This window comes from Protopterus annectens, chromosome 1.part1 (genome assembly GCF_019279795.1).
Source record: "Protopterus annectens isolate FY-2018-M chromosome 1.part1, PAN1.0, whole genome shotgun sequence".
NCBI lineage: Eukaryota > Metazoa > Chordata > Ceratodontiformes > Protopteridae > Protopterus > Protopterus annectens.
The window spans coordinates 247355543-247371151 of record NC_056726.1 but is presented as its reverse complement, the minus strand read 5'-3'; the positions used below and the strand labels follow the sequence as shown (position 1 = coordinate 247371151).

General features: G+C 42.7%; 1 protein-coding gene across 2 annotated transcripts in view; it reads left to right on the top strand.

The window, feature by feature from the left end:
• Positions 1-7847, top strand: part of MCM9 (minichromosome maintenance 9 homologous recombination repair factor) — a 1342783-nt gene extending 1334936 nt beyond the window's left edge. For both annotated transcript variants that reach the window (XM_044074397.1, XM_044074388.1), the window contains one exon: positions 5927-7847. In XM_044074397.1, coding sequence (XP_043930332.1) covers positions 5927-7577 — 1651 coding nt within the window. In that variant the 3' untranslated portion in view covers positions 7578-7847. The remainder of the gene's footprint in view (positions 1-5926) is intronic.
• Positions 7848-15609: the final 7762 nt, after the last annotated feature.

Here is a 15609-nt window from a genome sequence, read left to right as displayed (position 1 = left end):
ACGTACCTCCCTGGACTACATGAAAAGAAGCATAGAGGAGCTCTCGGATCTTGTAGCCCAGGCAGGTATGACCCTAGCTCTGAGTAGCATCCTACCGTCACCCAGAATTATACCACAGTACAAGCAGAAAATGATTGACTTCAACAATTGGCTAAGTTTCTGGTGTCATTCTAAGGGGATCCAGTATCTGTCTGCCTGGGATGACATGATCGACAGACCTTGATGCTTCATCAGAGATGGCCTGCACCTGTCACCCCAGCGATTCTGGATACTGGCCAAGGTTCTTGCCACCCCATAGTGCCTTTGTAGGCAATGTTCTGAAGACAAAATTACCACCATAATAGCTACAAGCAAAGGAAATCTAAGGGTTATGCTACTCAACGCTAGAAGTCTAAATCTCAAAATGCACTCGCTCGAAGCACACCTTAAAATGGAGAACATCGACATCTGTGCAGTGACCGAGACCTGGTTCAAGGCTCCGGAGAGCACCCCAGCACTGCCAGGCTATAATTCGTACCACACCTTTCGGTCCATAAACCTGGACCAAAGCACTAAAGGCAGTGTTGTCTCCATATTCATAAAGGATATCCACACCTCCAGACTAGTAGCTGAACATAACGCATCAGAGATACTTCAGGTACAACTAACACTGGGTAAAACTCCAATCCAGGTTGTAGCCTGTTATAGATCCCCCACCATGTCCCAAGACTCCCACTCCACATTCCTAAACACACTGGAAAATATTAGGGTACAACCCACTACTATTATACTGGGAGACTTTAACTACCCCTCCATTAACTGGGAAAATTACTCGTATACCAACACACTTGCTCAACGTTTTTTGGAATTCATTAATTCTAACGCCCTGGATCAACTCATTCTTACTCCCACCAGGGGTAGAAACATCCTTGACTTGGTCATTACTAACATGAGCGACCATTGCTCTACGCCAGTAATCAGCTCCTCCCTGGTCAGATCTGACCACAAACTAATCACCATGGATATCTACATCCCATCACCATACAAAACTTCTCCAAAGCCAATTTTGGGCTTCTAAAAACAGAGGTGGCCAAATTTACAACACCCATGCAAATGGAAAATAGGTGCATGACTGCAGAATCATACACCAATGCACTGTATGAGGACATACACAAAGGCATGGAACAGGCCATACCAAACAGAACCAAGATGCTCTCCTTCAAAAAAAGGAAGCCAATCTGGTGGTCCCCCACAATAAACAAACTCTACAACAGAAGGAAAAAAATGTTGCAGAAAAGGGTGAATTCCCAAGACTGGAATAACTCCCTTGTTAGCCTCAGCAAAAAACTGAGATCCCTCATCAAATCCTCTAAAGCTAACTATGAAAACAAAATTGCTGCAGATTCTAAAGACAACCACAAGGCATTCTATAGTTATGTCAAGAATCTACATGGCAATACTCAGATCTGCTCTGAGTTACAGCACAATGGCAATACATATAGAGAACCAACTGATAGTGCCAACATATTAGCCGACAGGTTCATTGCGAACTTTACCCCCCTTTCACCCCTAAAGGGCCTTTCACAATACCTGAGGAATGCCAAGTCCCTACTATCACAGCTACACAGGTAAAAAACGTTCAGTCCAAAGCCAAGAATACAGCTTTCATGGGACCTTATAATATCCCTGGCTGTGTTCTACACGAATTACAAAGTGAATTGGCACCACACCTGAAGTACCCTCTTCAGTCACAGTGTCATTTCAGGCTTTGTTCCTACTGAATGGCACACTGCTACGGTCTTCCCTCTCCACAAAGGGGGAGCGACTACAGACCCTGGGAACTACCACCCCATTAGTCTGACTAGTCTGATATGTAAGGCTATGGAGCGCATCATCATCATGGACCTTATAAATAAGGACATTGGGAATCTCCAAACTCTGGACCCCACGCAGTGTGGGTTTGTGAAAGGTAGATCATGCCTACTCAACCTGATAGACTTCTTCGAGTCTGTCACCAGAGCTGTGGATGAGGGCAAGGTACTTCACACAGCCTACCTAGATAGATCTTGCCAAGGCCTTCGACACCATCCCTCACTCAGGAATCATAGACTCACTAAACTAGGCATATAAACCCCTTTGTCATAAGATGGGTTGCCAACTAGCTCACTGATGGAACCCACACTGTGAAAGTACCGGACTCCATATCTGACTCCCGACCAGTTACAAGTGGTGTCCCACAGGGATCGGTCCTAGGTCCTCTCCTGTTTGGCATCTACTTCTCTGAAGTTCAAGCCAACACAAAGGGACTGTGGCTGACCAAGTTCGGAGATGATTGCAAATTGGGAGCCATTATTGATTCTCCAGCTGATGTAGGCATTCTTCAGAAAGGCCTCACTGACAGCAATGGCTGGTGTCAGAATCATGGCCTTAAGCTCAGTGCCAAAAAGTGCATTGTCATTCCCTTTGGGAAAAATTCAGTGCCCATGAACTACCACATAGGCAGTAGTCCACTAAACACTGAAGATGTGATGAGACTTGGGGACACAGATTGACAGCAACCTCTCCTTTGATAGCCACATTGTCACTGTAATCAGAAAGTCCTTCTATGTGGCACATCTCATTACAAAAGGTTTCTCATCCGGGAAGAAAGAGGTCATAATCCCTCTCTACTCATCCTTCATTAGACCTATTATAGAATGCAGTACCCCATTTGGTATGTACCTCAGTAGACACCTACAACAACTGAAAAGGCCACAAAAATACCTCACTAAGAGGATCTTAGGCCTTAGACACATGCCCTGTATGGGCAGACTCACTACTTAGAGGCGATCTCTGCTTGACCTACAAATCCGTGTCTGACCCAGAGCTGCTAGATGTGCTACACCTAAAGAAATCCCAATCCCTCCATGCCACACGCTCCAGGGACCCAAACCTCATTACCACAATAAACAGAACATGCTGGAGGGACAGGTTCCTAACCCAGAGACTTCAAATACTCTGGAACAAACTTCCCATTCACGTCAAGCAGAGCACTGCACTGGCCCTCTTTTAGAGAAACCTTGATGAGTGGTCGGGCAGTAGGAAGTTCACCCCAGGGATCACTTCAGTGGCCTTGCTTGACAGGAGCACTGGGAACTAACTTTCGGCGGCATGATGGCAGGGAATCTTCTTGGGCTAGGCTTTTATAGGCACCAGGGTCATTAGCCTAGTACACACCTATGAACCTAATAACAGTTTGGGTGCATGGAAGGTGCTGTTAAAGCTGTGGAATGTGGCCAGCTGTTGCATCCTATGCAGGATACAATCCATATAGCCAAGGCTACTCCAACAATGATAATTCAAACATCTAATGTTAAAATAAGTTTACTTACACAACTATGCTTTCTGCGTAGCCTTCATTGGCTGCCTCTACAATTCAAAATAATTTATACTATCGTAGTGTTGATGTATTTAGCCGTTCTTGTCTTGGGTCCAACATACCTGAAGGAGTTAGTGGTGCCTTATACTCTGACTCCGGTTTTGCACTCTGCTATTCAGGGGCTGCTTGTGGTTCCTCAAATGCATCTCAACTCTTCAGATGCATGTTCTTATGTGTTTCAGGCTCCCCACTCGTGAAACCTCCTACCTCAGTAGCTTTGGAAGTGCCCTTCCTTTGCTAGCTTCTGTAGGGCTCTAAAAACATATTTTGGGGGTTTCTTTTTGAATAGGTGGGATGCAATTAGATTGCATTTATATTTTAATCCTGTTTTATCTCAGTGTTGTATGTAATTTAAAATTTTACTGACCTTGCTGTAGTTGGTGTTTTATGAAATACCTACATCATGTTGAAGTTGAAGCTGATACCCCATGGAGGCAGGGTGTCACAGCAGATGAGCCAGCAGCATTATAGCGTTATGGGCGCATGTATTCCAGACAGTACACATCTTAGCTGGAGTTAGGCATAAGTTGTAGCACACTTCTTCAAAAGTTTGGTATTGTTGCCATTCCTGTTAGCTGCCTTTTGGACACACGGTTAAGGCATATAGCATGTGCTATTTGTGGCTGCCTGGAGAGTACCCCCACTTATAGCTTTCATCGCTTGCATGTACCTGGAAGAACAAATGGGTGTAAGAGCTGTTATACCTTAGTGTGTGTGCTGCATGAAATGAATGGGTAAAGAATAGGGAAAAAAGCGTGTAAAACTTAAACTAATTTGCAGTGACATATACCCCATGAAGATAAATTTGGGTACATAATTTTGTACCCAGAATCACCAGCTACATTTTGTAGTTGAGGGTCATGACATATTTGTCTTAGAAATTTACTAGAAAATTCCACTTACTGTTTTTTTTTTTTTTTTTCTTCTTTGAGATGTGGCCCTGTATCAGTAGGTACCGCTTATAGCCATCAAGCTGTTTTTGTCATTTGGATCACAGAACAACATACATATATAATACTTTTTTTGGTTGATAAACTTGTTAACTATTACAATATTGTCTTTACAGTATTTATGGTAGAATAACTGAATGTAATACTTGTTTCTTAGAAATAGAGATAATTTATGTCCTTTTCTTGCATTAAAAATAAACAGTGTTTTCAAGGGCTGTCAGCCATATATCTGATATATTGTTCTTACCATGTCTGTAGTACAGTTGTATGCTAAAGTATGATGTTTAAAGACTGGCTACTTGGGTGTCTTATCCCAAAAATTGTATAAGTATACATGGAGGAATTATTGAGATATAGAGATTTAGAGGAGGGGTTAAAAATAGCCGTTATACCTTAACAAACCGCAGCATTTGCAAAACATTCAATTTAACATAAAAGTATAGTTATCAGTTTTGTTCAGAATAATGTATTAAAAAGACTATTAAAACCTGCAATATTTGTTATATATTCATGCTAGAAAAAGACTAGGGGACGGATTCCAAAAGAGTTGCTCTCTGTGCAAGTCTGCCCTGATTCTAAAGACGTGCTGTCAGTGTAAGTGATTTACTTCAGTGTAAGGCCTATCTGTTAATAGGCTTATACCATGGGACAGATTTTAAAACTTGCTCTGAGTGTGAGTAGTTCCTTACACTCAGAGCAAGTCTTTTGGAATCAGCCCAAAGTATTTCAATATAAAAGTAAGATTTTAATTTTCTTCAGCAAAATTCAAGATGAATCTTACTCATTTGCCTTTAAAGCTAGGAGCACAGCACAAGGATATGTTATAGATATTTTCCATTTTCTACTATCATTCACTGAAAATTTCGTAACACATCAATCCATTTCCGAAATGCAACCTTTTCTTATATACCAGGGCCAAAAACAGTCAATAATGAGCACAGATGCCTTGAAAATGGTCATTATTAAAAAGGGAGGGGAGATAAAGTGTAATTTGCTACTGGTGGGTGGGGTATAATAAGGATACCAGTCATTATGCAGCAGTTTTTAAGACCCTGCCTTTTGTAAAATCCCTCTTTAGATAGCCGCATTTTTGGAAGGTCGGTTTTGTCATTTGTTGTTTACAACTTCAAGGCTTTAAGTGTGGAGCCAGTAGATTTTTGTTGGGGTGGGGGGGGGGGCTATAAATTTGTTTTGTGGGTTGGGTGGATACAGGGCAGCTCAAAATGTTATAGAGCATGCAGCAATGTAGTTAAAAACAACAGTTGTTGATATCTGTCACCTGCTGTTAACTGTATTCCTTCCTTACAGGGCAGAGTGGTCTGTCTCTTAATATGATGTGAAGAGTACAAGCAAAAAATGATTGAATTTTAGTATACAATGGGTATGTTTTATGTATTCTTTACAGTCAAAGCAGGTGACATTACATATTGTAGTAAATGTATACTGTCTCAAATAACAGCAGACTAGCAGGATAATAGGGCCATTGAGCTTTGCTTCTTAAAATACCAGACTAAGATTTAGTTTTGATTTTTTTTTTTTATTTATCCTTTTAATATTTTTTGTTATATTTCCTCTGTAGATTACAAAATGGAAATCAACCTGGATGCATCAACTCTGCTACTGCAGGATTTGGAGAAAAAGTATCTACCAGTGTGACAGAGCAACGATTCCAAAGCATTCATCCAAGTCCTTTGAAGAGGCAAAATATTTCTAAGACTAGAACACTAGACATTTCTAATGTTTGTACCAAAAATTTGCAAACTGTATTTTCATCTGATATGGTGGTTAACAGCACAAATGTATCAGTTACTGATAACCAAGGTACAGGAGATACACAATCAGGAACTACAGCTGTTCCAAAAATGAACAAAAGCAATGTACAAGGTCACACAGCAGAACCACAAAATAGCACTAGTGGAGATGAACTGAGATGGTTTGATCAGCTTGGAAGTGAAGAAACTTCATCTCTCTTATCTCCAGCATCGAGGAATTGTGCAAGAGATCCTGATAAATGCATCTTACAGGTGCCTGGTATCGAGCACAGTGAACTCCATCAAAATGATAGTAGTAAATGTGATCAAATTCAGGTCACTGCAAATGAACACCAGAACAGTGTGGTTACACCATACAGAGGTACCAAGGCTTGTAATACTGTTTCTAAGTTGGGTTCAAAGCTGTCAGATTCTTCTGCATCACTTTTAAAGCGTCCAGTGCAGGTACCAGCAGTAACTGTGGAGTCCTGCATAACAGAGAGAGTATCTAAGAAGGTCTACAGATCCCGAAATAAAAGTGTTAAAGAGGCTGTAACAGCACAGTACATCCAGCCAGAGAATATGCCTGAAGTGGTAGTTGACTCCAACACATCTGAATCTTTATTTCAGTTGGGCATTACACCTGTTTTAGATGGTGACATTAGTAAAGATTTTGATCATTCATCCTTGCTTAACTCACTTAGCTCAGATGATACACCCATGGTAAAGAAGAAGAAAAAGAAAAAACACCTTCAAGAACAACATAGTGCAAGTCTGTCAAACCCTAAAGCTGACGAGATTCCAAGTTTTCTAAGAACAAAGTTGGAATCCTTTTCGTTTAAGCAAAAGTCTAAGATGGCACATTGTCCTGTACAGAGTGACAGTGTTGAATCCGTTGTCTCACCCAAAGAAAATGCAAAACCTGCTAAAATATGTCAAAATGAAAATAAAAATGTTAAGGCACAAAAGGGAAGTTCTAAAAAGACAAACTTGATGATAAATGGAACAGAAGGTAAAGCACAAGATTCCAGATTTAGTGAAGCAGAGATAAAACCTGATGAGTCTCCTGTAAAAAGAGAACTTTCAAGTAATGAACAGGAAAAGAATATTGAAACTCCAAAAGCCACCAACAAGGAACAGAGTGAGCCTACATCATCTGAATCTAATAGAAAGGTGGCTTCTAGCACTTTAGCAAAGTTAGCAATGTTCAGTTATGTATCACCACCTGAAAATACAGTTGTAAATGTGACAAATGGAGGCAGCCTTAGTACCCCAGTGCAAAAGATAGCCACTGTAACTGAAAATAAGGGCACAGACAGCCCAGATGTGCAGAGAAAAAGGAAATCATTTGAACTCAGACCTACTAGTAATCCAATAGCCATTTCAAACAAAACTCTCTTTTGCACAGCAGACAATTTAGATGATGGGGATTTAGATTTTGACTGGAACGAAGAAATTAGGAAAAAGCCTAGAAGATAGTTTTATACTTGCTGTTTTACCATAATGCAACACTATACATGCTGTATTCTGATTATGTAATGTCTTGATAACTGGCCTTTTAGCACTTTAAAACGTCCTTATTTGAATTATTGAATGTTATGGTAAAGAAAAAGTTCATAGTAATGGCTGTGTGTGACAGAATCAGCTCGATTTTTCTAGAGATATTTATAAAGCTACGCCATATTTCAAGAATATGATTTTCCATAATAAATGTCAAGTTGTAGACAACTCTTTAGAAAAAACTCAAAAGTTTTTGCAATTTTTCATGATTCCTGTTATTACTTCTTAAATGCATTTGTACAAAGGGAAGTGGTAATTGCTTATTGAAACAGTTGATATTCTTGGTGAAAATTATTATTTCTTAGGTGCAGACTGTGCTTGTTCTATTAATAATAGATTAATCATTTTCAGATACATTTTAAAATGTTAATCTAAGTGTGTAACCATAGTTGGAGAATTCCAGATGTTTTGTATCCCATTTATTCCAACATTGAACTGCTGAAGAATAGAGGCCTGAATAGTTAGTCTTAATGGAAATGTATATGTAACTACCTTCAGTGACCTGATATGCTCCAGTCCTGGCAGTTCCACTAAATCAGCATAATTGTGTCTCAACATTTGTAATCTCAACTGATGTTCTTCGTGTTTCACTGTTGCAGTCATTACATTTGGGTAATCTGCTGGCAGGTTGCCCTCAGTCAGCCTGATTAACAAAGTCTTGGGTCCTGCGTCGGTTGCTGTCCCTTCTTCCATGACGTCAGGTCATCAGGGATGTTCTTCATCTCACATTGCTGCAGTCCTTACACTTGGGTAGTCCGCTGTCCTCGGTCGGCCCGAATATCAAAGTATAAGGCTGACGTCGGTCAAGGCGCATTAGACTGACATCAGGACGTCAGGGTACAAATGCGCATGACCGACGTCATATCCTCAGTCTTTTTTGCCGCATGGTCCGATGCAGAAGCAGCATTGCAAGTGCCGTTCGGCGTTCTGAAATTTTTCAATCGGAGTTTCAGACCGAGTCAAAGTTGGCTAAGTACCCGTTGGAATATTTTAGTTTTTCTTGCCTCAGTGGTTTACCGGATGTCAGAAAAAGTGAATAACTGTATTTCTTGTGGGAAACAGATACCGCATAGAGATTATCATACTTTGTGTATTCCTTGCTTAGGGCCTGAGCACGGCGTTGTTGGGTGTCGCTTTTGTGCTAGATTCAATAAGCGCACTATTAAGAGAAGGTTAGACTGTGCCAGGTTAGTCTTCGGAAGCGGTGCAATTACAATATGCCGCCGGATGCTCCGGCGCCGCTTCTTCAAGAAGCGCAAGGATAAAGCAGCTAAGTCCAGGCAAGATGAGTCGTCCTGCGGACGCCGGTTCTTTAGAGGTGTCGGTGGAGCGGTGGTTCCACCGGAGGTTTCTCTGGAGTCCCAGGGGGAGACCTTGTTATTGCAGGATGTGGCCTCTCAGGAGGCAGGTCAGGCTGAAGGGGCTTCTCAGGTTACTGTACTCCCCTCCCTTCCTAGGGTGGTTAGGCCTTCTCCTTCTGTTTCCAAGGCTTCTCCCAGAGGCAGGCCAGGTTTAGCTTCAGTTGGGGTCACTCCTAGTGCTTCAGGATCTGTGCCCAAGAAGCATATGCTTAAAATGGCAGAAGATTTGATTACTTTGATTAGAGGTTCTTTGCCCCCTCCTGATAAGAGGCCTATGGTGGAACCTGAGTTGGGGAGTTTTGAGCAGGCTTCAGATGTTTCAGAGTCTTGGGCTGAAGACTTGCAGGAGTATTCTCCTTATTCTGATTCTGATGTGGATGATTCTACTCCTTCTGCTTCTCCTCCTGAGGATTTTTCTTTTTCAGAGACTCTTCATTCCATGAGGGAGCATTTTAAGTGGGAAGGTCAGGATTTCTCTGATTCCAGGAAAAGGCTTAGGGAATTTTTGTTTTTACCCCAGCATAGGCCTTTGGCTATACCTCCTGTTCTGGATGTTGTGGAGGATGTGTTTGCAGAGGCTTCTCTTAATCCTGATTCTTTGCCTCCTGCTCCTGTTAAACCGGATAGGTACTATAGGGTGCCTGAAGCTCATAAGTATCTTTTTAAGAGTCCTAGGGCGGACCCAGAAACTGTCAGTCAGGGGCCTAAGGGGGTTAAGGCTTCTGTTGTTAAAAATCCGGTTCCTCCAGATAGAGGCCAGGGCTTTGGATAGGTGGGGAAAGAAAGTCTATACTTCTTCCACCCTAGCTATGAGGGCTCTGAATTGCCAGTTTCACATGTTGAAATACCAAAACTATCTACTTTCTCAGTTGAAGTCTAAGGTAGATTCTCTGGTGGAAGGTCTTGAGTGTAAAGAGTTACAAGATTTGGTACATGTCTCTGAACAAGTGGGTAAGCATTCTTTGCAATGTGGTTTTGATGCTGTACAGGCCTCATCTAGGGTGGCTGCCACTGGGTCAGTTCTTCGCAGGCACGCCTGGCTGAGGGATCAGAATTTATCTGAACATGTTAAGACGAGGATTTTAGATGCTCCTTTACAATCTGATGTGTTGTTTGGTTCACCTGTTGAGGCAGTCTTAAAGAAAATGGAAGACAAGGCTAAGTCTATGCAGACTGTTAAGGATTTTTTGCAGGTTCAGCCTCCGAAGTTTAGCAAAAATTGGCCTACCAAGGGGTGGATGTATCCTTCTTATGATTCCCAGTCTAGGGGTAGGTCTAGACGTGGTAGGGGCAGAGCTCAGGGCTCTTTCAGGCCTAGAACAGGGAGTTCACCTGCACAGTCTTCGGGTGAGGGTAGGGGTCAGTCCTTTCGTAAACAGACCCAATGACCTACCTTTTCAGCTGCCAGAGCCTTCTCGTCTGGCAGCACCTTTGGGAGGAAGGTTGGCACTTTTCAAGGAAAATTGGAGTTTAATTACCCAAGACAGATGGGTATTGGATATCATACACCGAGGTTACAGGTTTTATTTCCATACCTTGCCTCCTTTCAAAGGCATGCCAGACGTTCCTCCTCAGCAAAGAATAGAGGCTCACAAACAAATTTCTCTGCTGCTCCAAATAGGGGCCATACAACCGGTCCCTCTGTCAGAAGTGGGCCTAGGATTTTATTCTCGCCTGTTCCTAGTACCAAAGAAGGGGAACACGTGGAGACCAATTTTGGATTTATCTATCCTCAACACTTATCTGGACATTCCCAAGTTCAAAATGTTGACGTTACAACAGCTTTTACCTCTGCTGGGCAAAGATCACTGGATGGTGACTCTGGATCTCAAGGAGGCTTACCTTCATGTTCCTATCAGGCTAAGTTGCAGGAAGTATCTACGTTTTCGGGCTGGGACTTCTCATTATCAGTTCTCTGCATTGCCCTTTGGCTTATCTACTGCCCAGAGTGTTCACGAAGGTTCTGGCTCCAGTGATAGCTTTCTTCAGGCTAAGAGGAATACAGATCTATCCTTATTTGGACGATTGCCTGATTCTGGCTCAAGGAAAGGACGAACTTCTTCATCATCTACATTATGTGATAGCAGTGCTAAGATGCCTGGGGTATTCTGTGAACGAAATAAAGTCCAGTCTAGTACCCTCTCAGGACATGTGCTTTCTGGGTGTGAGACTGAATACAGCATCCCAGATGGCCTTTTGACCCCGGACAAACAAAAGAATCTTTCTCTTTACTTCCATCAATTGTCTCATCAGTCCAGGCTGACTGCAAGGACAGTCCTTCAAGCCTTGGGGTTCATGGCATCTTGTATTCTGGTGCTTCCCAATGCCAAACTGCATATGAGGAAGCTACAATGGTATCTCAAAATGTATGGACACAGCACTGCCAAGATATGGACACTGTCATTCAGATAATACCTTGCATTCAAAAGGAATTTTTGTGGTGGGCTCAGGAATGTCACCTAAACAAGGGACTCTCTGTGACCCGGCCAGAGGCGAGTCAGATTCTAACGACAGATGCCTCAGACAAAGCTTGGGGAGCTCATCTAAATGGAAAGTGGATACAAGACAAGTGGCCTGCCAGACTTCTACATCTACATATCAACCTGAAGGAGATGTTAGCAGTCCAATTTGCATTAATAGCTTTCAAGGATTTACTTCTTCCAGGGCAGGTGTTGATTCTAACAGACAACACAACTGTCATGTGGTACATCAACAAGCAAGGGGGAACACATTCTTATCCTCTGTGCAGACAAGCAATGATTTTGTGGGAGGCTGCTCTCAGTTTACAGCTAAATCTTCAGGCAAGGTTTCTGCCGGGAGCACAGAACTCCTTAGCAGATGTGTTGAGCAGACAAATAATGGATCCCCACGAGTGGAAACTGGATCCTCAAGTTTTTCAGAAATTGACAGTGTCATGGGGAACTCCAGACATAGATCTGTTCGCTTCTCCACTAAACTACCAGCTGCCAAAGTTTTGCACAAAAAGTTTTCATCCCACAGCCTGGAAAGTGGATGCTCTTTCATTCAATTGGAGCAATCTTCATGTGTATGCCTTTCCACCTCTGCCTCTCCTCCCAAAGGTACTTCTGAAGGTCAGACAGGACAAACCAAAGATGATTTTAATAGCTCCAGATTGGCCTCGACAGCATTGGTACCCACTACTGAGAAGTCTGGTACAGGAGCCGCCATGGCCTTTACCTTCGATTCCACACCTGCTGTCTCAGGAGAACAGTCATTTACTCAATTTCAAACTTCACTCTCTTCACCTGACAGCCTGGCATATTCTGTTTTAAACCCTGGAGGGTTTCAGCTTCCACAGCAAGTTTTGAATGTTATTTTGGAGGCCAGAAGGCCTAGTACAAGGAAAGTGTACGCAGATAAATGGAAGAGATTTTTATTTTGGAGTGCAGCAAAAGCATTTGATGTTTCTAAGCCTAATTTAAGTGTGGCTCTTCAATATCTTACTGAGTTACTGGACAAAGGTTTGTCCTTCTCTTCTATTAAGATTCATGCTGCAGCAATTTCTGCTCACTATGATTGTGACCCACCATTGTTTTCTCATCCTTTGTTTAAGCAATTCCTTAGAGGGGCAAAGAATATAAGACCCCCACGGAGAGCTCCTACTCCTGCTTGGGATCTCAATTTTGTGTTGGAGAAACTCACTCTACAACCTTTTGAGCCTGCAGCTACTGCTGAGTTGAAATATTTATCATGGAAGACTGCTTTTTGTTAGCCATTACCTCTGCAAGAAGGGTTTCTGAATTACAGGCCCTTATGGCAGTTGAGCCTTTCTTAATTTTCCATAAGGATAGGGTATCTTTGCGTACTAATCCTTCCTTTATGCCTAAAGTGGTTTCTAGTGTGGCTTTAAACCAAACTATTCATTTGCCTACCTTTTATGCAAACCCCCAAAATAAAGGGGAAAAGATTTTGCACACTTTGGATATACACAGGCAGTTGCGATATTATTTGAGCAGAACTAAAGGGTTCAGGCAGTCTCAGCAGTTATTTGTTTCTTTTGCTTTGAGTTCTCAGGGCAAGCCTGTGTCAAAACAAACTATTTCTAAGTGGATTGGGTTTTGCATTGCTTTCTGTTATTCCCATCATGGCAAGGAGGTTCCAGCTGGGATTAGGCCTCATTCCACTAGGGCTACTGCCACTTCAACAGCTTTTAAGGGGTGGCAACTAAAGATATCTTGGAGGCAGCTACCTGGAGTTCAGTGCATACTTTCTCTAAGCATTATCACCTTCCACTTTACTCTAAATCTAGGGCTGGTTTTGCCACTGCTATTTTACAGGGCATTTTGGCAGCCCCTGCTTCTTTATAGTTGTGCCATCCTCCCTTACCTCTGCTTTGGGATTCTACCCAAGTGTAAGGACTGCAGCAATGTGAGATGAAGAACATAGTACAGTTTTGTACCTACCATAAATGTAGATGTTCGAAGATCCACATTGCTGCAGTCCAATTTACCCTCCCTCCTTCCCCTCTGTAGTTAGAGGCGGTTGTGTGGGTTGCATTGTAAATATTGTGTATATTGTATATATTGTACATATTATTAGTGCTAGGGTGGTTGGTTGGTTGTTTGTTGTCTTTGGGTTTTGACCTTTCTTGTTAGGGTCTTCTGACATCTGGGGCAAGAAAAGACTGAGGATATGACGTCGGTCATGCGCATTTGTACCCTGACGTCCTGATGTCAGTCTAATGCGCCTTGACCGACGTCAGCCTTATAATTTGATATTCGGGCCGACCGAGGACAGCGGACTACCCAAGTGTAAGGACTGCAGCAATGTGGATCTTCGAACATCTACATTTATGGTAGGTACAAAACTGTACTTTATAAAACATGCTGCCGACGCCATTACATCAGTCTTTCTTGGCGTGCGGTGCCCGAAGCAGAAGCAGTTCGCAAGTGCCGGTTGTCCGACTCCTGAAATTTTCATTTTCGAGTTTCAGAACCGAAGTCTTCAACTTAAAGCTAAGTACCCCATTGGGGAAACTTTTTCTAGCTCCTTACCGATATCAGTAAAAGTTAATAATTGCATTACTTGTGGGAAGCAAGTACCTCATAAAGATTTTCATTCGTACTGTATTCCTTGCCTAGGCCCTGACCACAACGCACCTTGCTGCCGGTTTTGTGCTTTATTTAATCAGCGCACTATCCGTCGTCGTTACATTTTTGCCTCTAAATATTTCGGTTCTCGGTTTAATTACCCAGAAATGCTGTTGGTTAGCCATCCGACTACCGGGATTCTGAAAAATGCAAAGATAAAGACAGCGACAGGCTGCTGAGGTCCAAAACTGCAGACAATGCTTCTCCTAAGCCAGTCGCCATTTCGCCGGTACTCAGTGAGGTGCTTTCGCCAGCCCCTGATAACCTCTACTTCTGATTCGCAGGCCTCTACTGAGACCCATTCAGAGTCCGGTATGCCGCGAGATGCTTCACCTATGGGACCCGCGGATGTCTCTACCTTGGATGGGTCCGGAGCCGCTCTGCAGGCACCGGCTTCTGAGGGTGTATTCAGGCCTACAGACTTGCATATTAAATCGACACCACCAACATTACTAAGGCCTAAATCTCGATCCATGTCTAAAAAACCAATGCCTAGGCCACATGTTCAGGCCCCTATGCCTAAAAAACAAATGATAAAAATGGCTTAAGATCTAATTACTCTAATCAGGGGTAGTCAACCCTCCCCCTCCAAGAGGCCTAAGGCTGAGCTTGATTATGAATCTTCTGATCAGGATTCTGTTTCTTCTGACTCTTCTAATGACCTGGATTTGTCCATACCTACTTATGCACAGAAATATTCAAATATACCCATACCTGGACGATTGTCTAATTTGGGCAGAAAACCAGGTCATGCTTCTAAGTCATCTGGCATTTGTAAAAAGGGTTCTAACTTGTCTGGGGTACACCATAAACGAAAAGAAATCACAAATGGTACCCTGTCAACAGATTACATTCCTTGGTGCAAGTTTGACTACAATTGCCCAGATGGCTTTCCTCATGCCAGAGAACCAAATTCATTTGGTAACTTATTTCAAACAAGTGGCCACAAAATCCTTGCTATCTGTAACACAAATACTGCAAGCTTTGGGGTTCATGGCCTCCTGTATTATTTTAATTCCATTTGCAAGACTGCATATGAGGAAACTACAGTGGTATCAAAAAAGTCTATGGAGTCAACATTGTCACAGCCTGGAAACTGATTCCTATCATACTGTGCCTACCCTATAGTTCCTATGGTGGGCAGAAGCCTGCCACCAAAACAAGGGACTACTATTCACACTACCCCTTGCCGCCCAAACCCTAACTACAGATGCATCAGACTATGCATGGGGGGCTCACCTGGCAGGGAAGTGCATTCAGGGCAAATGGAACCCAAATCAAATGCACCTACATATCAATCAAAAAGAAATGTTAGCTGTACAGAATGCTCTGACAGCCTTCAAGGACTACATTCTTCCAGGACAACTAATAGTAAAGACGGCCAACACCACAGTTATGTGGTACATAAACAAGCAGGGGGGGGGGGGCACATTCCTTACCCCATCTGCAGACTAGCCATGGCATTGTGGAACATAGCCT